General features: G+C 38.1%; 1 protein-coding gene across 4 annotated transcripts in view; it reads right to left on the bottom strand.

Annotated features, from left to right (window-relative positions):
* LOC131062597 (uncharacterized) overlaps positions 1-23,275 on the bottom strand; it is a 283,328-nt gene that overhangs the window by 144,474 nt on the left and 115,579 nt on the right. For all 4 annotated transcript variants that reach the window (XR_009358193.1, XM_057996285.2, XM_057996286.2 and 1 more), the window contains exons 6-9: positions 11,660-11,731; positions 11,440-11,535; positions 11,045-11,299; positions 10,758-10,941 (exon numbers count right to left, since the gene is read on the bottom strand). Coding sequence is in view for 3 of the 4 variants with exons in the window: in XM_057996285.2 (XP_057852268.1) it covers positions 10,758-10,941; positions 11,045-11,299; positions 11,440-11,535; positions 11,660-11,731 (607 nt within the window). In the remaining variant the exon portion in view is untranslated. The remainder of the gene's footprint in view (positions 1-10,757; positions 10,942-11,044; positions 11,300-11,439; positions 11,536-11,659; positions 11,732-23,275) is intronic.

The raw sequence follows: 23,275 nt of genomic DNA, 5'->3' as shown, positions 1-23,275 counted from the left end.
GTGGGCTACAGGCAGAGGATTTCCCTGGTTTTAGTGTGACCGTTGCAAATGGATTTTCTATGCACTGCACTAGAAGGGTTCCACAACTCTGTATTCAACACTTTGATGACATCTATGTTGTGGGTCTTGGCGAGATTGACACAGTGATTGGTATCCAATGGCTTCAATCACTAGGCAGATATGTTCAAGATTTTAGGCGGATGGAGTTGGAGTTCATAGCGGATGGCAAGAAGATTGTGTTGAGGCTCTCTCTGATGGTGGACCTATTGTAGTTTCAGCACACAGGATGGAGTCTATCTTCAAGCATGGTGATGTTGCTTGGGTGACACGGTGTTTCATCTTGTCCAAGTCACCTTCTTCGGAAGATAGACCAGCATTGCATGGAGATGTCCAGATGATATTGGACAGACACAGCATAGTGTTTGGAGACCTTCCTTCGGGTAGACCTCCTAACCATGGGTTTGAGCATGTGATAGAGTTAGAGGAGGGCACCAAACTCGTGATTATTGTCCCTTATCGTCATCCTAAGGCATTTAAGGATGAGATAGAGAAGACCATCTGGGAATTATTGGACATGGGATTCATCAAGCCTAGTTCTAGCCCCTTTGCTTCTTTTGAGGTGTTGGTGAAGAAGGATGGCACCATGCGCATGTGCATTGACTACCATGCACTCAATAAGAAAACAATTAAGACTAGGTATCCAATTCCGCGCATAGATGAGTTACTAGATGAGCTCCATGAGGCGGTGTATTTTTCGAAGATTGATCTTCGATCAGGATAGCATCAGATCCATATTCGTGAGGAGGACATCCATAAGACTGCATTCAAATGCCACTACGGACATTATGAGTTTTTAGTGATGCCATTTGGTCTCACTAACGCACCTTCTACGTTTCAGTCAAGCATGAATCATGTATTCAATAAGCAGATGTGTAAGTATGTGCTTGTATTCTTTGATGACATCCTAATATATAGTAGAACCTGGGAGGAGTGCATGGGACATTTGGATGAGGTTCATGGTATTATGGAGGCTCGGTCTTTGTTTGCCAAGATGTCCAAATGTGAATTTGGACTTATAGGGATACTATACTTGGGTCACGTGATTGGTGCAGATGGAGTGAAGGTGCACCAAGAAAAGATATAGGCAATGCTAGATTGGCCGCCACCTAGGAATGTTTCAAAGTTGCAGTGTTTCCTAGGATTATGTGCTTATTACTGGAGGTTTGTGAAGGGGTATTCAGAGCTAGTGACCCCTTTGACATATCTTACACGGAAGGGTGCTTTTTGCTGGACAGATGAGACTCAGAGTGTATTTGACAAGCCTAACCAGGTAATGAGCACATGTCCTGTCCTAGCTCTTCCAGATTTCACTCAACCCTTTGTTCTAGAGTGTGATGCTTCAAGAGGTGGTATAGGGGCAGCACTTTTGCAGAACTACCATCCCATTGCATACGAGAGCAAGAAATTGAGGGGCAATGAGAGATTGTACTCCACCTACAATAAGGAGATGCTCGCCATCATGCATGCTTTGGCGAAGTTTCGGCAGTATTTACTGGGTGGGAAGTTTGTGGTGAGAACTGACCACAACAGTTTGAAATACTTCCTGGAACAAAGAGAAATCAATGAGCGCCAACAGAAATGGGTCAACAAGATTCAGGCATATGATTTCGACATTGAGCTTGTCAAGGGGAAGAAGAATGTTGTTGCGGATGCACTTTCTAGAAGGCCTTCAGTTGCTGCCCTTTGTTCCATAAGTGAGATTTCAGCTGATTGGAAGTCTCAACTTTCAGTTGAGTATTCCAAAAATCAGTTTGCATGTGAGAGTATAGATGGACAGGTCCAGGAGGACAGGTATGCAGTGATTGATGATGTGATATACTACAAGACTAGAATCTACTTAGTTCCTGGATCAAAGTTGAAGGAAAAGATTCTACGTGCCATACATTATACTCCACTAGTGGGACATCCTGGGTACTTCAAAACTTACAGGCAAGTTCACGAGAGATTTTCATGGAAAGGACTCAAGGATGATGTCCTACACTATGTTCGCAAGTGTGTGACTTGTCAGTAGAACAAGTCAAAGCATACTTACTCAGTTGGACTTCTATAGCCATTGCCTATTCTAGAATAGAAGTGGGAAGGTATATCAATGGATTTCATTATAGGTCTTCTGAGGGTTCAAGGGAAGGACTGCATATATGTGGTCATTGATAGGTTGACAAAATATGCACACTTCTTTCCTATTGCGGCAGACTTCACAGCCTCACAGGTGGCAAAGTTATTCTTTCGTGAGGTATTTCATCTCCATGGACTTCCGAGGACCATTGCCAGTGATCGGGATAGGAAATTTATGAGTATATTTTGGCAGGTACTATTCTGACTTACAAGTACAAAGTTGACCCCCAGTACCAGTTACCACCCTCAGACTGATGGGCAGACAGAGATTGTCAACACGTGGGTTGAGGGATATTTACGTAACTATGTGTCGAGCTAGCAGAGAGCATTGGTGCGATGGTTATTCTTGGGCGAGTATTGTTATAATAATACGCATCATGTCTATTGGCATGACTCGCTTCAGAGCATTATACAATTATGATGCCCTATTGTTTGTGAATTTAGCACTGGGTGATAGTAGAGCATCTAGAGCCCATGAGTGGCTTCAGGACAGTCAGGATATCCTTAAAGCACTTAATGATAACATCCAACAGGCACAGAATCAGCAGAAGTTTTATGCTAATTGGCACCGGATTGAGAGGACCTTTGAGGTAGGTGATATGGTTTTCCTACATCTATAGCCCTACAGGCAAAGCACACTCAAGAGGAGTGGGGCTGAAAAGCTCAAGCCCAAATTTTATGGACCATACAGAGTTCTTCGGAGGGTTGGAGAGGTTGCTTACGAGCTTGAGCTACCTTCAGAGAGCAAGATACATAATGTTTTCCATGTGTTTTGTTTGAAGAAGGCTCTGGGATAGCATGTTACTTCATCACCAGATTTGCCTCCCATGGAAGAAGGTCGGTTGATACTAATTCCTACCGAGATTCTTGAAATGAGGTAGAGGCAGCTAAAGAACAAAGTCATCAGGGAGTATTTAGTACGATGGAAGGACATGTCGTTGGAGGATGCCACGTGGGAAAGTGAGTAGATACTTCAGCATCCAGCTCTGCAATTGCTTGAGGGCAAGCAATTCCGGGAAGGGAGGACTGTAATGTCCCCTCCTTAGTCCTCTTAGATTTTTTGGTGGAGGTTGACTTACTATTGGGGTCTCGTAGGTCAGCAGGGTGGTTTGGGAGCCAACTTGAGGTTGTGGGATTCAGTTTGGGAGCTTCACAGGCCTTCCAATTGGTTTTTGGGAGTCATATCTATGAATAAAATTGAAATAGATCCTCGAGCTCATTTTAAGTTTTTAAAGGCCAAAAAGTGACTCCCTTATGGATCGAACTTCTTGGAGAGCTTATAAAAAAGCAACTTCCATAACATTGCTCTCATTCTCACATCTCCATTTTTAGATCAGCAGCTTGCATGAGGGTTTCAGCAGCTTTGGGCTTCTAGGAACGCCAACTTCTGGAAGAATAGGGGGATTTGGACGAAAACCCATCTCTCCGGTGTCAGTTTCCATCAGTATTCAACTTCAGCCTTCTTTGGGGATTTTTGAGCAGATCTATCAGTTTGAGGGCAGGTTTTCTACAATCAGTTGCAGGGCAGACCTTCTAGAGGTCATTACCATCTATTTCCAGCTCGATTTCAGCTAGCCGCTCCATTTTGGGAAGGGCTTCAAACCCTAGAGTGTATTTAGGGTTTTAACATTTATTGGAGCTGATTTCTATATTTCTACTGGCTGAAAGTTTATATCAGACTTATGAGTTCATAATAATGGTATGTACATTGCTCTTTTAAGCAAATGAGAGTTTCTTGATTACCTTCCTTATGTGTTATGCATTATGTTAGATTAAATCAGCAATCTCTTTATGTAATATTCTAGAATCTTGCATATAACTTCAAAACCAATCAAAACAAAAACCAAAGTCAGTCAAACCCCATCCACAAATATACGTTGGCCAAAGACTTATCAGCAAATAAACATTTCATATAACCTCCTATTTCGGATCAGATTGGGTGAAAAGTGGATTGGGGATTTTGATTCAAATTTTTCACTTGCAATGACTTCCCTCTAACAAAAGACAAGCCTAAGCAATATTAAGCATGATAGGTGAGATGTTTGCAATATTGGTGATGAGACGCAATAAGCAACTTAATTTTTAAAATGACTAAGCCTTAAACCAAATGAGCCGAATACAGGGGCAACTATCAATTAGGTTCTCTACCAAAGTCGGCATCCAATAAGAAACACCGGAAAACATCTTGACTTCATACACCAAAGCTGAGCAAACCACACATACCCCTACAAAAAGGACAGGGAGACAGCCCTTCCGAAGGAAAACCTACACTAAGTAACAAAACAAACTACTCTAAAGCGGAAAGAAGGAAATCTAGAAAATCAAACTACCTAAAACCAAAAAAGAAAACCTAAACTAACTATGTACAAGAGGAAACCGACTGTACAAAATGTCGACTATATGCATGTGGCCCTGACCCAGGTGATTTCTTAACACGTGCAACAGTAACAGGGCAACAGGCACAATCCTAAGTTTGGCTGGTTTGTCTTTGTACTCTGAAAAAAGAATTTTCAGTGGGCCACTCTCGGATCTAACCATGACATAGCGTAGTATTTACAATTGGGGTAGCTCATTGGGTCCATGGTCAATCCATATGCAGGTTGCTTTCCCAAAATATTAAAAATTAGACTATAAATATTCAGAATTAACAACAGAAAGGAAAGAAACAACCTGGCAAGTCTCTGAGTCGTGCAACATGTCGGGTGTTGGGAGCTCCTCAACCTGGGATATCCCTAAACCAAAGGAGCTCATACAGCCAGATATTCCCAGTCTCCCATCAAGCACTAATAAGTTTACACGATTTAAAGGTTTGATTGAGAGCCAATTTGGTCTCAATGAAGAGATAAGCTTGGAAGGCGTGGCTTCACCTTGGTGGTGCAAGATTCATCATGCTCCTCATTCTGAATTTACCTGTTCACTATGTCGAGAGGCAGTCAATCAAGTCAAAGCCCAATATGGACTGTCGGAATCATCGGACGAGTACATCAGGAGTAAAGTGTGGAGTGCATACCTCGCTGCTAATGAATACAAAAGAATGCAAAATCACAGCAACGCCACACTTTCTGATGATGAAAAAGAGGAGTTACTAGCTGCCAACCAGGATGAGTCTACCAATCAGACTATGACAGTGAATAATTTTGTTGTCCTTGTGTCTGAGGAAGAAAGTGTTGAAGATAAGCAAGTGCACCCCGAAGATCAGCCACAAGCTCAAAAACAGTTTGAGGAAGCCCCACCAATGGAGGATATAGTCCAAGGGCCAGTTGAAGATATTTTTGATGATCGAGCAATTGAAGAGTCCCTGTTGTTTGAAGATATGTTGACGGATACGCATAAGGCTGCATGGTTTATGCAACCTGAAGATGCACCGATGGACGAGCTCCCCCACTTTCCCGAGTTCGAATTCGAGACTGCTTGTCAGCATGTGCAACCTGCTGATGTATTTGATGCTGATTTGCACACCGGACGCAAGCGGGATGCTACACCCGAGTCAAACCCCTTCATGGTGCAAAACGGGGAGTTCACACATTTTTCCTTAAGGCATCGATAATGTTTTATTTTCGCCAACTCTGAAATTGCCTCGAATCAAGCCTGTTAAAGCCAACAAAAGCCCTAGAATTCACACAAATATAATAGAACCGAAATCCAAATTTGAAAAGTGTGATATTGGCCAACGTTGAAGGTTGCGATATGAAGTTATTTTCTCCCAAACACCTTTCAAGCCCGAAAAATATCTGCCGAAAATATTAGGCTATGAAAGGTTGAAAATAAAAAAGAACATCGTGCATTTTGTCCTTTAAATCCCGATAAAAGCCCCACGAATATTAAAATTCAAAACAAAATCGGGCTTTCCTTTTTATATATATATATTGCTTAATTGGGGCCAATATAGCATATTAAACCGAGGCACCATGAAGCAAATGAAGATTGAGGTGTCATTAGTGAATTAATACAAAGTATCGGGCATTTTCTTCTTTTTTTTGGCAAATGATCTTAAAATCGCCGAATTTGCCCCCCTATTTTGCCAATAGAAGTCTAAGAGAAAAATAATATAGTTAGGACTTAATTAAAAAGGAAGTCAATTCGCCCTTGCAAAGCCGAAAATTTCCCTAAAGGACCGATAAAATACCAAGCGCCAAGGTTTGGTGAGTGAAAACAAGGGAGGAGATTTCGGTGCAGTTAAAAACAACGAAATGTTCTTTTTATGTTTCCACCCTCAATCGCCTAAAATGGTCTCATGAAAGTCTAAAGGATGGGGTTTTGAACAAACTTGCCTTTGCTCCTAATGTCATCCAACTTTCACCTCCATCAGCCAGAATTTTTCCCTTTGAATAGGCAAAGTGTGATATAAAGAAACAAGGGGAACTTTTGGCACTTTGCCTTCAAAATGCCTAAGTTTTCCCTAAAAGGAAAACACTAAATGAAATCAAAAGGAGGGGAACTTTTTGGCACTTTTGTTCTAAAATGGCTAACTTTTCCCTTTAAACTGGCGCAATCTTAAGTCAAAAGTGAGATGAACTAAGGGAAGCTAGAATTGTTTTAAAAAAGAAAATATCTTTCATTTTCCCCTCTTATTCACCGAAACAAAACCCAACATTGCCTTGATAACATTTAATATTTGTCAAAATTACTCAAATTTTTCAAGGAGATTAATTTAGGTTGAACTTGTTTTTGTAGATCGACATTGCTGAAAAGAGTCGAGGGAAAACTTAAAATGCAAATTGAGGACATGATCACGATTGAAGCCAAAGGATGAAGATGCAGCATGCGAGATCAAAATGGTGATCGCAAAGCATTGAAGAGTGTGCCATAAATCGAGACCAAAGTGATGATGTTCCAAGTTTCTGGAAGGCATCAATAAAACCACTCAAAATGCTACCCAAGAATGTGTAGAAACAGAAATTGCACAATAGAGGATTCCAAAAATCAATTTGTAAAAACTGAATTGCCTTATTGTAAAACAACTACTTGTGGGCCCCGTTTAATGCATTTAAAACAAGGGGGTACACAGGTCAGTTACTCCCAGCCACTTGATCTACAAAATTGATGTCAAATAGTTGTCGGTAGTTGAGGAAGTGATTGAAAGTGGCAGGTGGGAAGTTATAGAAGTTAATATGCATGGGTTAAAGTTGCCAGGCTTCTAGAAGGCAAATTAGAGCCACTTGATGGATTTAATCCTAGCCCTTGATCTGAAATGTAAAATCTATAAAAGGCAAGGCCTTTCTTATGTAAAGGGTTAGATTCTAGAGTTTCCAAGTAGTTAGAATTTGTTATAAAGTTTAGACTTTAGATAGTTAGATTTTAGCGGTTAGAATAGTTAGATGTTTCAACAGTTAGCAAATTAGGAGTAGAATAGAGCTGCTCGAAGAAATTGTTGTAATGGTAGTTGGAATCAATATATGAACATTGAAATATGGTGTTTGTTATTTTTGTTTTCTCCTGTTTGGATGATTTCCTTTCAGGTGGTTAAGTAGAGTTCAGTGATTCTGATGGTGAAGTGTGAGGGTATTTGATGCATTTCAAGTTCATACGATTGGGAGGGCCTACCGATTGAAGGTCACTGTGTATGGTTAGTCTGAACCTTACTAGTGTGCTTAGTTCAATTGTAGATATTCATCTTAGGCTGCGCCAAAATTGAGTGCCTAAATGATATCTCCAGTCTTAAAATCCTTCATCCCCTTGGAGCTTGCATTGTTCTTGTTGAGTTTAAGGGTGTCTCTGGTAAAACAAGAATTGGTTTATGGAAATGTGTCTACCCACAACACCAACCATTACGACCATTGTGCTTAGGATCCCTAAACCCTTCTCTTTTGCTTTTATTTTCCACAGTCTGAGAATCGCAGCATCGTCAAATGCAAGCCAGCTTGTTGTAAACATAAGCCCCCTTGTGTTACCAACAAAACACATCAACCACTGATTTATCCCGCAGTCAAAACCTAACATTTGGAACCTTGAGGTTATCCCCTTTGATCATCCAGAACAGTATTAGGGATCTCCTTACGCAAGAGAGGATAGGATACTCAGCATTCTATTTTGTGTTGACTAGAGAGAGTCGAAGCACGACTTTAGCCACATCAACAGATCCCTTAGTTAGAATTTCATTTTCCACCTCAGCCAGTTTTTGATGTAGAAGGCCTTCCAGAGAACTCCCCTCCAAAGCCTTTTTCTTACCAATCAGCTAGAACATTTTTCTCCAAGTTTCCACCAAAGAGTCCCATTGTTGTATAGGTGACATGTCTTTGTTGCAAAATTTGGATAAGACCATAGCAATGTGAATAGCATCAAGAGAGTCAACATCATTGAGTAGAGATATATTTAGTTTAAACAAGTTAGCCTTCTTCGGTCTTTGTTCACTAGACAGGTTCCTTAATTGTAGCATGGCCCCAATTGCATAATGATCTAACATTGAGATAGGAAACACTGACACTACATTCTCTCCCTCAACATTATGAAAGGAGAAGACATCATTATTAGCATACATTCTATCTAATTTGCAATATATTTTGTGGTTCAATTTCTGATTATTAAACCACGTGAACCATATGGAAGAAGATGTTTTTAAATTTACAAGTGGATCAGATAGATTATGAGTTCTTTTCAACCCTTGTGCTTTTTTCTCTAGATAACCTTCATAATTTGCTAAACCAATATTACCAAGGAAATCTCCAATCTAGAAACAAAATGTAAACTTGCAAATACTATTTAAACTTAAATCTCCACAAAGCAACATATGGCACAAATCTTCCAACACGAACATTTAGCTCCAATCTAAATCTTGTGTGAATCCACCATAAACCAACTAGAGAGGATCCCTCACCAATAAAACCAAACCTCAAGAGGGTTTCGTCCTCAAGGGTTTTTGAGAAGAACACAAGTTCCCTCCAAATTACAAAAGCAAAATCATATTCATCAACAATACAGACAATGAGCCCTTAACCTCCTTTTATAACTTTTTCAAGCAATAAAACATTATTTTTTTCCTTATTTGCTCCAAAACTCCTTTTATAAAACAAATAATTAACTTTATGGAGAACGTTTCACTTTTTTGAGGAACAATAATGTTTTCTCATGAAAAAAGCCCTTTTTCCAAAGTCTTCATTAGAAATAACTTTTCAATATCTTTAAACATGAGCTATTACACTTAGTTATCCCTTTTATTATTTCCAACATTAGACAACTTCAATTACGAAAAGTAAACAAATGATATAATTTTGCAATTTTGATCATAGCAAAGTGATATTGAAGACTAGGGACAATGAATGGAGGCAACCGATAACTTTCTAAGAATAGCCTACTCCTCCCAGAAGCTTGGAGAGCACACAAAAGGTTGAAAATAGATTTTGAATGCATCAAAGGGCTCCATCTAACCAATTGAAGACAAGCCCAAGAACAATTTCTCTGCAAGACTAGTCAAAAGCTTCTCCAAGAATGTTCGAATTCTCCCTAACTAACTAATTAGCCTTTGAAAGACTTGGAAATTAATTAAATGTGCACAAAATGACTAAGAACAAGGGACATTACAAAAAAAATGTGTGAATAACGCTCCTCAACCAATAACACAACCCTAAGATATGGACATCTCCACGCTATATTGCCACCACCACCAGTAGATAGTGTATGTCCCAAGATGTCTCCCTTAGAGAAGGGATTTTTGGTGCATTCTCAAATGCACTATAAACTCCTAGCTGTCCCTTGCATCTAATATTTGAAAAAAACATGTTTTTATAGAAAATAGGAATTTTTTATAAATATTCAAGCCACTAACCCAAACCCTAATGGTTTAAGGACCCCACCTACACCCTAAGCACTCACAAAAAACAATAAATTAAGATCCTATCCTCACTCCAAATCAATATCAAGGTTCAACAGCATTGAGCAAGGCTGCAAGTTTTAATATCAAGCTTCCAAAGTGAGAACATTAATATTGTCAAAGTGAGAGCAACAACAAGAGTGAGAGCATTAGCCAAGTCTTCATCAATAGAGGCTGAGCATTAGGAAGTGTGAGAGCAACAAGGACTTGATGTTGCAAAAAAAACATAGTCATAAAATTATAAAAGTCGAATGTGCCATGAAATTTTTGGTTCCAAGGCCTTACTTTGGGCTTGGTGATGGGGGCTCCATGCTGCCCCTTGACCCTTCTGGGGGCTCTACCCAACACCACCACTTGCCACCATCCACCAACATCCCACCACCATCCCCAAACCTAGGCCCCTAGTCCCCCCATTCCAAGACTTCATTGAACATAGTATATTTGTAAGTTTATTTGATATAGAATGCAATAAAGTAAGATTTTTTCCTTAAATTTGTAATTTTCAATGATTTTAAAAAATTTCCAAGTTTTACCTATTTTTGGCCAAGTTTATCCTCCAAGTCTAGGTCCAAATCATAACTCAGTTTGTTGGGTTTTTGCCAAGTCCAAGTCTCAATATTATTTTCTCTCAGTTATGAAGCATGCAAACAAGCTTACGCAATAGAAGGCAACCAAAAATTTCAAGGTATTATTAGGGAATCATAATATACAAGGTTGGGTGAGCATCATACAGGTAATTATAACATTATTCATATTTCTAAGCTAAGGTGTTTACCTGAAGGAAATATACTTCCAGTCAAACAACAAAATTGTATGATCAGCTGCCGACAAGAAATGGCAAGAGGAGATTCCAACCCACTCCCATTCCTTGAGTTATTTGGTTGCAATGTTGCATAAAATTCCAGAAGCCACTTGACACGATCAGGAAATAGTAAAAGATCACGCCAACCTGGTCCTGGCTGAAACACATAAAATTGAACAAACAAATTTGAACATTTGAATACAATGGTTCCATAGAATAATCGATGGATCTGTTCTTTGTCAGCCAGTATGCTTCCTCACCTGCACAACATTCTGTTCAGTAGACTTCTTAGCTGCAACTTCTGAGCCTAAAAACGATGAGGAAATGTGTGTTCTGTTTTTCCCAATAATCAATACACCCCCAGTCCCACCAATTGTGTTCCCTTTGAAATCCCAGTTCAAAATTTGAGACATCAGGCGCAAAGCTGCAGTACAGACCTTCATTTCAGTTACAATGCCTTGAGCTGCTCTTTGAGCTACACTGAAAGCAGCATCTTGAGTCCAAGAATAAAATTGCTGCGAAATGGCCAGAAGAGAATCATAAATTACAATGTGTTTTCACAAATATATGAAAACAGAGTAATAAAACAATCAACAACTTCATCTCTAATTTGCATTTTTTAATTTTAGATGAGAATGGTAAATACATGCAGCACCTGCAAATAAACTAATTCCAAGTTAGTGCGACATTGTTCATGGAACTCTGTCGGAAGCCCCATTGCACTGGCTGTTGAAGGTGAAAATTCAGAAACCTACAAAGCGTGTAAAAATATCACTTTAACAAAGATATACACTAAATTTAGAACTTTGCAGCCATTCAACAATGAGGATTTCAAATAAATGTTAGTGAAGCTCATTTGAACCCCAGTTGCCTACCAATGACTCTAGGAATGTAATCCCTGCACTTTGAGCAGGTAGCCCATGAGCACCTTGAACAGCTACTTTCACCTGCATAGTTTGTAAGATCAATGGGTGCAATACAGACAGAAATATTCACTGAGAAATGAAATAAAATTCCAAGGCAAATACTGAAGAGAAGAAAGAAAAAATAAACAAATTATATTTGCATCCATTAATGGGCAAAAGCCATCGTGACTGCTAAAATGCATATTCAAGGCAACTACGTAAGAAATTCAGCCTACAGAAAGAAGTAGACTTTTGATTTGTATATAGTGTCAATGACTCAACTTTTATATTTTATTGCTGACTAAACAAACTAAGAAGTTCATTTTTATTTTTAACAAATTACAATAGTCCCTGAGTCCTTCCCTCAATCATGAGATAAGTAAAAATAAAGCTTTAAAAAAATAACAAGGGTGATAAAATAGATTGTAAATGCAGATCAATTATGGGGATATACCTGGACCATATGAGATTAAAGTTTGAAAAATCAAACAATTTAAAATACAAAACATAAGATTATGCAGAGCGAATAAGAAACTCTAAAAGAGTTAGTATACACGGAAGAGAATTAAGGCATTTCTTTAGTTTTCTGCTTAATTCAAGTCAATTTGAGGACCCTGCATTGTACTCAAAGAAGAGATTTGAGAGGAGGAGAGGCAAAGAGGCCATTTGGACTTATCCAAATTGGACCATGAAGAGTGATGTAAATCAGTTTGATTGATGTAATCGATTTACTTCATAGTTTGTGACTTTGTATGACTAATCAAGTGTTTAGTGTGAGCATAGCACTTGATTCAGGGTAAGCTGACCATCCTGGAGCCCACAATATTATTGAAAATCCATAATTGATTGGTTCAGCTGTATAAAAAAACAGTTTATACCTAGATTCAAGTATTCAAAAGGAACAAAAACAATTGTTCTTCTATCTTTTCAATTGTTTTGCCATTTGGGTTTTGGTCTGACTCATTTTCACATACATTTGTCTAGGTACACTACTTGGGATCATTGTAGTAATGCTGCAAAATTTGTAGAGTATTCTTGAAGGCTTCATTGAAGCAATTGAATTTTAAATCTTGCATTATGATGGTAGAGACAACGAGGCAAAGCCCCACTCTTCTTAAGTGCTTCCAAATTGGGTAACTCTACTAAAAAATCTTGTGCTGATAGTGGTTTTCATGTGTTATTTTAATCCTTTGATTGCTTATTGTTCATGTTATGCAACCTCTATCAATTTTCAGCATTTAAGAATCTGATTTCTAGGGATATAACTGTTTTTCAAAGCATCATCCTTAGTCAGGATGCTTAATTGAATAATATCATATTTCAGTTTGTTGAGATTCATGTTAGTGAATTATGAAAGAAATTTATGTTGTAAATATGGATCAAATTAATATCAAAGAAAGCTTTCTTCCTTGCCTTGTGTGATTTTCATGTGATTTAATCAAAGAATACCTCAAAGGCTCAAAATGATGAAAAGTGGTTCTTGAAGTGAAAGCAGATGTTTCAAGCATCTCCTATTCAATTAAAAACCATGATAGGATACAGAAGATACTGGAGGCCCTAATTACCAAGCTAAGGATCTCCATTGAAATTTCAAAAACAAAGTAAGAGGCAAGCAAAGAGCAGTCCCATCTCATCCAAATGCCCCCTTCACTACTCATATTTAGAGCAGAGGTAAGGACAGAAATTTGAATCTATGATGATATTGATTATGCGCTAGTCTAATTTAACGTATATTTCAATTTGTACAATTTGAGAAAAGAACAGCATATTTCCTTTAGATTTTAAAATTCGCTAGTTATGCACTCAATTGGTGCAAGAGTTATACCATCTTCTTTGGCTTTGATGAAATTACTGTTGCAATGTCTTGTCATTGATGTCAAATATGTCAAATACAGATCAGATTGTGATAATATTCTGATTATTCAGATTGATAGAATGACAGTGATACCTGATTGTCATGTGCACATTCAATGATTGAATTCTTTGTAGAACTGTGCGATCTGCATTTGATATGGTTGACCAAAACATCTGAAAGAATGCTGTCTCAGAAGATAGTATTATCATATAATTTGTTCTGTAGAATATACTTCCCAGAAAGATATATTTGGGCTAAACAGTTGTCTTCAGGAACAATAGCGTTGAAAAATACATTATCTTGCTTCAGAATCATCGATCCTTTTCAGTATGTTATGGCATTTTGTACCTCTTATAATAGAAAATACAGTTGAAAAATTGATTTGAGCTGTAAATGCAAACAAGTAACGTAAGAGTTTGTTTTTCCCTTTTTCATTCTATCGCTGATTAAATATGATATTCTTCAGCAAGATAAATGAAGTGTTAAGTGGTTGTAACTTCCAACAACCATTTCGGTTATAACTGCTCTTTATCATATATTCGATTGGGGAGTTTATAAATAGAGTGAGAGATAACGTAGTTGGAGTTAATGAATATTTGGTGTGTGAAGATATGTGGGTGAAATTCAATATGTTCTACATCATATGCGATTGATAATGAGACTTTGTTTGCCAGCGATAAAGAGTTGTAGAATAAATAAGTGTTCCAATAACAAGAAAATACCATGCCAAAGAGGGTGAAAGTCGTGAATGAGTAAGCACAAACACGTATAATTTATCTCTGTAGTTTTCATTGAATCATTGAAGAACTTGGTGATTTTGTGGTTCAGTTTACATCTTCAGTCTTATGGTTATTGGACTGCTAATTCAGTTTGATTTTTGATGATATTCAGATCAGAGACAGATTTCAGATTTAGTATACATTTTGAGTACAGTTTCACATATTATTGTTTCGGCAGTGTACACTTCTAAAACATTTATTTAATATTTCTGCAAACAGTTTCGGATATGCTCAAGTTTTGTATATTGATGTTGATAGTATTCAGAAGAATACTTTGCAGGTTTTCCGTATTAAGAAATGAATCTTCATACAGTTCATCTAAGAGGACAAACAATCACTTTATAACAATCTCATATTGTGTTTTGTTTTTTGTTGTTAATATAGTGAAATTGTAGTTGAACCAGCAACACTAATGTAACTGGGTTGTTCAAATTGATGTTGTAGAAAAACTGAGTTGGTGCTCAGATATTCAGTTGGAACTCTGAAAAGTTGATGCTTTGTTAAGGGATTTGGTGATTCCTTGGGGTTGGTGACCTAAAAGCTTTGTAATAAGTTTTACTTGTGAGGCTGGATTAGGACAGTAGATCCTAGCAGCATTTCTCACCAAGGTTTTGTATATTGATGTAGTATTCAGAACAAACTTTGCAGGTTTTCAGTATTAAGAAGTGGATCTTCATACAGTTCGTCTAAGAAGGCAAAGAATCAATTTATAACAATCTGATATTGTGTTTTGTTTTCTATTGTAGTTGAACTACTGTGTTGTTGTTCAAATTGATGCTGTAAAAAAACTGAGTTGGTGCTAAGATATTCAGTTGGAACTTTGAAAAGTTGGTGCTTTGTTAAGGATTTGGTGATTCCTTGGGGATGTTGTGACGTATTCACACATCGCCCCATTGCAAATGGGGACCCCTACTTTTTGCTTTCTAGGGTTTGTTTTCTAGGTCTTTTAGGCTTTTGTCTGTTAGCCTTTGCAGGATGAGTGTTGTCGAGGGGATCGTTGGATTACAGGCTTTGCTTGAGCCAGGGTGAGTCCACAGGGCCCCAGAATTAGGGTTTCTTTGAGAGTCTTCCTTAGGGCTTGGTTTTGCTCTCATTGCTAGTTGTATCTTGCTTTGTGAGTGGGTATCATTCTTGAAGGTCCGAGCTAGGTCGAGTTGGTGAGTGATGAAGTCTGAAATGTCATCCTGATCTTCAAATGCCCTGAAATTTGGCTAAGTCTGGAATGTCCTGATCCTGAAATTTGGCTAAGTCTGGAATGTCCTGATCCTGAAATTTGACTAAGTCTGGAAAACTGAAGAATCCTTCAAAAACTAGATTTTGCAATATAACTCCTGGAGGTCCGAAACCACTCTCAAATATCCTGAAAGTATATATGGAATATAACTTAAAGTATAATTCTTATACTTAAATGTTATATTCCATAAAATGATCCTGACGGAGAGTCTAAAATGTCAAATTTCGCTCCTGACCCTTCCAAAGGGTCCAAAGCGAATTTCGCTCCTGACCCTTCCAAAGGGTCCAGAGCGAAATTCTCCATAAGACATTCTACTTTGCTCAAAACCTAGAACTAATGCATTCCCAGGCTTGAATGAAGGCAAAAGCACTTGTTTGAATGAAGAAATGCAAAAAAAATGAAGTCAAGATCATGGCCTAAGGTGAATTTCGCTCCTGACCCTTCCAAAGGGTCCAAAGCGAAATTCTTATTTCCTCTATTTTTCTCCTTAGCTTGACCATGTTTGTAGACTTTTGAGGCATAATTGAGAAGGTTTGATGCAACTTTGCCTTGGAGAGGAGATTTTAGACCTTGGGATGATGGATTCTAGTCCGGGAGAGGAATTTCGCTCCTGACCCTTCCAAAGGGTCCAGAGCGAAAATCCTTATAACTCTCATTTTCCTTCCTTGTTTTGGATGGGCATTGGTTTATTAAGCTTTGTGTGTGAGTCTTGATGTGTTCTTGCCTTGAGAAGTGTTTTGAAAAGTGAGGATCTTGTCCAAAAATAGGAATTTCGCTCCTGAGCCTTCCAAAGGGTCCAGAGCGAAATTCTTCATAAGCCTCATTTGCTCCCTTGTTTTGGATACCAACCTTGTTCCATGGGTGAATTTGGGAAGGAAATAACATGTCTCTGCCTTTTGAGGTGATGGAACGTAGAAATGTGAAGGATTTTGGCCAAGATTAGGAATTTCGCTCCTGACCCTTCCAAAGGGTCCAGAGCGAAATTCACTATAATCCTCATTTGCTACCTTGAATGGGCTTAAAACCTGGTTCCTCAAGTGGAAAACAATCTATATTTGCCTCCAAGAGAAGATTGAAGTTTGAAAAATGAGCAATTAAAGCCTAAATCAAGATTTTCGCTCTTGATCTTTCCAAAGGGTCCAGAGCGAAAATCAACCTAAGACTCATTTCTGGCCTTATTTGACCAAATTTTGATTTGCAAGGCATTTTGAAGGGAAGAGTAGACATGTTTGGACGTTGGAAATGTTTGAAAGCTTTGAAAAAATGAAGGATTCTAGCCAAGAAGGTGAATTTCACTCCTGACCCTTCCAAAGGGTCCAGAGCGAAATTCCTTGCAAGCCTATTCTTTTGACCTTGTTTTGGCTTAAGACCTTATCCCTTGGGTGAAGGATGATGTTTAGTTACCTCTTGAGGTGATTTTGAGTTGGAAAAGGGAAGAATCAAGCCCAAAGCATGATTTTCGCTCTTGAACCTTCCAAAGGGTCCAGAGCGAAAATCCTCCTAGACCTCATTTCCTTCCCTATTTGACCAAATTGTGATGTCCAAAGCATGTTGAAAGGGGAAATGGACATGATCTTGCCTTTGAGAGTGTTTGGAAGTTGTGAAAATGAAGGATTTTAGCCAGGAAAGAAAATTTCGCTCCTGACCCTTCCAAAGGGTCCAGAGCGAAATTCCTTACAAGCATATATTTTTAACCTTGTTTGAGCTTAAAACCTTGTTCCTAGGTCGAAGAGAGATGAAATTTCACCTTGCAAAGAAGAGTGGGACTGAAAGAATGATGATTTTGGGCTAGAAAAGGAAAATCGCTCCTGACCCTTCCAAAGGGTCCAGGGCGAAAAACACTAAAGTCACCTTTTCCTCCAAAATTCAAGTAAAACTAAGCCTGGACTTCAATGAAAGAACCCATTTGGAATGCATTGGAGAGGTTTTTGACCTTCAAAAATAAGAATTTTGAGCTCAGGAGAGAATTTCGCTCCTGACCCTTCCAAAGGGTCCAGAGCGAAATTCTCAAAAATGCAATATTTCCTTCAAAGTTTTGATGAGCTAACCCAGTGATGGAGATAAATGAACCCTGGAGATTGCCGTGGAGGAGTTTAATGATCAAACTAAGGTGAATTTTGGCCTAAAATGTAAAAATCGCTCCTGACCCTTCCAGAGGATCCAGGGCGAAATTCACATTTTCACCTAATTTCCTCATGAAAAATGATAAAAATATGAAATGCAAGACTTTGATTAGGTCAAAACATGAGCTCACCTTCCGGGAGATTTTGGAGTCAAGAAATGAGATATTCAAGACCTAATTGGAAAAATCGCTCTCGACCCTTCCAAAGGGTCCAGGGCGAAATCATCAAAAAACCTATCATTCGACCTCGTTTGATTAAAGGCAAATTGCAAGATTGTGAAGACAAAGTCATGCAAATTTGCAAAAATAGGTTGTGAAGTTTTTAACTCATGAAGTGAGTAAATCTAGATGAGAGGTTCAAACAAGTCTTGAAATAATCTAGACCTTCATCACTTTAAATATTTCAAAGCCCAAGGAGAAAGGAAATTTCATTAAGCCTCAATCAAACCTCCATATTCCTAAATTTTCACCAAATTTGCCAAATTCAAGACATTTGGGAAGTTAGATCAAATTCACATGAATTAAGGCATTTGTAATTGAATCAATTAATTTTAAGCCTTAAAACAAATGAAAAAAAATCCACCTTGGAGGCCTTGAAATTAATTTTAAAATTTTAAAAAATAAAAGGTGAGTGCTCAAGTTCATTTCTTCGCTTTTACAAGCAAGTCGGCCCCCTTTTAAAAGGGATTTTATTTCATTTTATTGCTAAATACCTAAGTCGGCCTCATGAGGATTAGGGTGAGCGCCCTATTTAAGGGAGAAGGTTTGTGATGAATTCAAATCATTCATTCATTCCTTCTTATGCGAATTTGAGGAGCAGATTAGAGGAGCGAATTCTAGCAGATTGGAGGCGAATTTCTTGCTAAGTGTTGGAGGCTAGTGAAGGTGAAGTTCTTTTGAAGGCTAATTGAGGTGTAGTTCATCCAAAAGAGGGCCAGAAATTCAATTTTTGTCCAGCAAAATCTGATCTTCTTTCTTCCATTTTCCTACGTTCATAGTTAAGCATTCAAGGAGAAGGTATGAAGAATCCTTTTTGAAGTACTTATTCAAGACTTGTTTTGATTTCCATAGCAATCTTTTAAAGTCTAAGTCTTGAAAAATCTAATTTCCGTTCATAATTAATTTGAAAATTTAGAATTCTTGATTTATCATGTCATTTTCAAAGTAAATGTTTTGAATTATTCCCTTGAAAGGTCTTAAATTCTATGCTTTAAGGTATGATGCTCAAAGACTAACTTTAATCTTTTGTGCAGGCATCAAATGGCGACCCCCAAAGCCGGAGGATCAACTACTTGGCAGACCCTCGTCAAAGAAGATCAAGTCATCAAGGACGGCCTTCTCCAGTCCAGCATCATTAAGGACGACCTTCTCCATCTATCTCCCAGTCCAGCATCATTAAGGACGACCTTCTCCATCTATCTTCCAGTCCAGCATTTGAAGGCATCACCAAATTAAGCATCAACCAAGTGTTGGACAAGGTGGCATCCCAGTCATCACTCCTCCAATCGGGTTGGTCCACCTCAGCGTGTCCAAATTCAATGTACCTGACTCATCAAAGATGGCACTAACTTCGATGTACCTACCACAGTTCTCCATTGGTTGAATATTCCAGAGAAGACATGTGTCGAAATAATGCAATTATTTCATTGGCCAGAATTGAGTTTGTTGTAACAAACCCTAATTAGGGTTTCATTGTAAAATCTTGGCCAATGATCTCAAATTGATCTGAGCCATCGAGTTGTATTGAGGGCACTATATAAGCCATGGCTCCTCATTTGTAAAGGCTAATAGTTAGTCAGTAGTTAGAAGGTGAATAGTTAGCTAATAGTAAATAGTCAGTTGATAGAATAGCAATTAGAGTAGAATAGAAAGAGAAGGCAAGGATTGTTGCCAAGATGTTGTTGTAAAAGACTTGTACACTTCATTGAAGAAATGGTGAAATCTATGGGTCGATTCAACAATTTGCATGGTCTTTATACTTCTCAGATTTGATTTCATGTTATTAGATGAGTGGAAGAAATGTGTTTGATTGATGGTGAAATTCGTATATCCATACTACTAGCAGTTTGTTGATTGCAGACTTGCCTTGTGTAGTCAACTGGGATCATTCAGTTTAAGCTTAACTTCAATTGTCGCTTCTTCACTGATATGCATCAGCCTAATGGTGTCTATGCCTGTAGCGATGATCTGAACATCATAAAGTTTTCCTCCGAAGATCGCACTAACCTTGTGGAGATGATCCTGGGATGTCAAAACAAGACTTAGTTAGAATTTCATCAAAGATTATTCATTGCTCCTACATTCTTAGTGTCAGAATTAGATCCTTCCCTTGCCCTCATCCTTTTTTCCTTTTTTTTCAAAAAATCTAGGCTAGTGAAATCTTGTGATTCCAGCAAATCAGACGTTCAGGTCATCGAGTGTAAGTCCCCTTGTGATTCCAGCAAAATCACATCATACCACAAAGAGCTTATCCACGAGTAGAGATCCTACATAACAGGAACCTTGAAGCTTCTTCGATTGATCCTTCTACGATATCTTCAGCATTCGGGAGCTTTACTCAAGAGAGGATAAGATACCTTTGGGTATTTTATTCTGTGTTCGCATGTGCATGAAAAACACATCAACAGGTTGGTGCGCTAAAAGATTTGTAATCAGTTTTACTTGTGAGGCTGGACTAGGACGGTAGATCCTAGCAGCATTTCTCACTGTGGTTTTTCCCATCTTGGGTTTCCACGTATTTTCTCATGCATTGATCTCTTTGTGTGACATTGTTTTAAGATTTCGAGTTTGGTGCTTTCAGTTTAGAATTCAGATTTAAAGTTTTGAGCAACTTAACTAAAGTTATAAAGATTTATTTAGTAAATCTGTATTCTACAATTATCCCCAATTACTATATGGGAAGAATTTAAAAAGCTAATCCAAAAGCAATTTTATCATATTTATAATATAAAAAAGCTCTATTAATTGGCAATAATTTAGGTAAAAGCATCATCAAAGTATGCATATATACTATGTAATTTTAGAAGTGACCTGTCTGAACTGGAAAAGACAAATAAGATCATTTTGGCATTGAAGCATTTCTGCTTGTTATCAGCTAGTTTTTTAGCAAAGTTTTTCCAAATCAAACTTAAAAGGGGAGATGAATTCAAACAAGAACACAAATATGCAATTCTTTCCTATATCGAATCACCAAAGAGATTGATGCCACCAAATTCTGGCCATCAATTCTCCTTTTGGTCTGACAAATGTACAAAGAATAAAAATGTTCTAGGTAAACAATCACTAGTAGGCACCAAAGATTATAGTTGCAAGATAGGAGCATAGCTGAAGATTTATCTAAAGAACCACATAGATTATGTTTGCCTATGAAATAAAAAAGAGAAAATTTCAACCCAAGGGTTCAAATGAATGAAGCAACCATCCAACATCTATATGAAAGTTCCCATTAGTTGACTTGCAAAGATGATGGATACTTTCATGAGCATTGGCATGAGTGGATCAATGACAAAATGCATGGCGCTTTTAGCACTCACATTGTCAATTAATTGATTGGCTAGAGTTAGCTACTAGAGTAGTGATAAAATGCATAGTATCATCCCAAGGAGAAGCAAGATCCTCAAAATATACATCCAAGGAATTGAGCTTAATTAATTAAAGCATTGAGTTCTCAATGTGGAGATCCGAGTTCAACTCCCAAACGGACATCTGATATGGAATTCTAAATTACGATTATTGGTCTTCAATAGTTGCCTTCTATTGTGGAGGTAGTTTCTTAATGAGTGGATTTCTAAGTTGTGACACTTGGCCTTCCATAGGTGGTTTCAAGTGTGGTTACTCGAAAGGAGTTGATATTGGTCTCATGGTTGTGCTCACAAGAGCTCGTATTGATCTTATGTTGATGTTTGTATGAGCGGCTGCATAATATTTGTAAACGATTAGCAATGTAAAGAAAAGATCATCAAAATATAAGTCAGCAAACAAGGTTGGGAGATGAAATTAACTTAGGGGAAGCTTCTATGGCATTAAAAACTGTTCATAGTTTAAGTAATTTGACGTGACTTATCACATAATATTGGTGCAGGAGCACCTAGGTGGTCATATGCTCCCATTTGGTCATCATGAGTTATTTTAAATTTCAATGCCATGTAAAGATGAAATAAGGTCATGAATGACCATCTTTTATGTAATCAAGGTCCTTGTGACCATTAGGTGGTGTTTTGAGTCTTTAAGAAGTCATGTTGACAAAAATTGTCAAAATTGTCATTGTATTGAAAATGTGTATCAAGGGGTCAAATATGGTGTTCAAAGTTGTGTAAAGATCTTTTGGACCTCTTTGAACCTATTTACAAGATATTGAAGTCATTTAGGTCTATGAGCAATTTTAGACAAAGTTGTCCTAATACAAAATTTGTTAATTGTATGCCAATGATCATGAGGTTTTGAAAATCAGTTGGGTGGTTGAAGTGGTTGTTTGGAGGCTTATTAAATACTTGTAAAGCCTCGATGGAGGGGTTAGAAAGTTGGCATGTTTGTTTTGAGAAAGAAAATCAATAAGTTTTGGAGTATTCTGCAATTTCATTGTGTTCTCAGACATAACAGTCTGCTACATTGAAGTTTTCCTTATATTAACTGCTTCATCGACATTGGAAACCCATCGAATATGTTGAGGGAATGAATCTTCTGTAATTTGTTTTTGGTTTCAATCAATTTCATTCATTTTTGGCAAAGATATACTAGTTTTTGTAAAAACTGTCAATACCCTAGACTAGGGTAACCCGAGACAGTCTAAAATGGGTTTGGGGTCATACCCACGTTGAAAAATTCATGTCAAAGTGTGGAATGACCCTTGTAAATATGCTCTTTGATTTCCTTTTCCTGGCAGTGCTCCATGATGAAGATGGCAAGTGCAAAAGTGGAGGAAAGTCCTGATTTCACTGTGTCTCAGTCTGATAAGACAGTGAATTAATGGTGTTTGGGTGGTGTAAGTGCAAAGTAGAACCTGGGAAGGTTGGTGTAGGCATAGAGGGGTGTGTGAAGATACCACAAACTTGTTCTTAGGATTAGCAGCCCCATAAACAAAACAAACGACAAGGATTAATGACTGTCCATACAATATCAAATGACTGTCACAGTTTGACAGTGAATTGAGTCACTGCTCTTTGCAAGGTTGAGAGGGTTAGTTTGATATAGAGTTTGGTGTCAGAGAGAGGAGTAGGGATATCCACTGTCATCATTGCAAATGTTTGAGAGTACCGTGAGGAAGGAGTGGTCCATGAAAGTGTGACTGTCCAAAGTGTTTGTGACTGCCACAGTGAGAGCGTTGCTACTGTAGCTTTCCTTATGGCCTTTAGGGTGGATGGGAGGATGAAGAGTAGTAGTTTGGCCACGATAAGGAGACTACCATGTTGTCATCAAGACCCTGTTAGCACATATTTTTACAAAATACTTTGTGCTATGATAGATGCCCCTTTTCTTATCATTCGAGCATTTACTGCGGGCGTTTTATATGCAGGAGCATACTGAAGAAAATGGAGCTGTCAAAAGATTAACTCGCATCGCCAAGACCCCCAAACCTGCACATATAAAACGGTGGAAA

Source organism: Cryptomeria japonica, chromosome 6, assembly GCF_030272615.1.
Source record: "Cryptomeria japonica chromosome 6, Sugi_1.0, whole genome shotgun sequence".
Lineage (NCBI taxonomy): Eukaryota > Viridiplantae > Streptophyta > Pinopsida > Cupressales > Cupressaceae > Cryptomeria > Cryptomeria japonica.
This window is presented reverse-complemented; position numbering and strand designations above follow the sequence as displayed.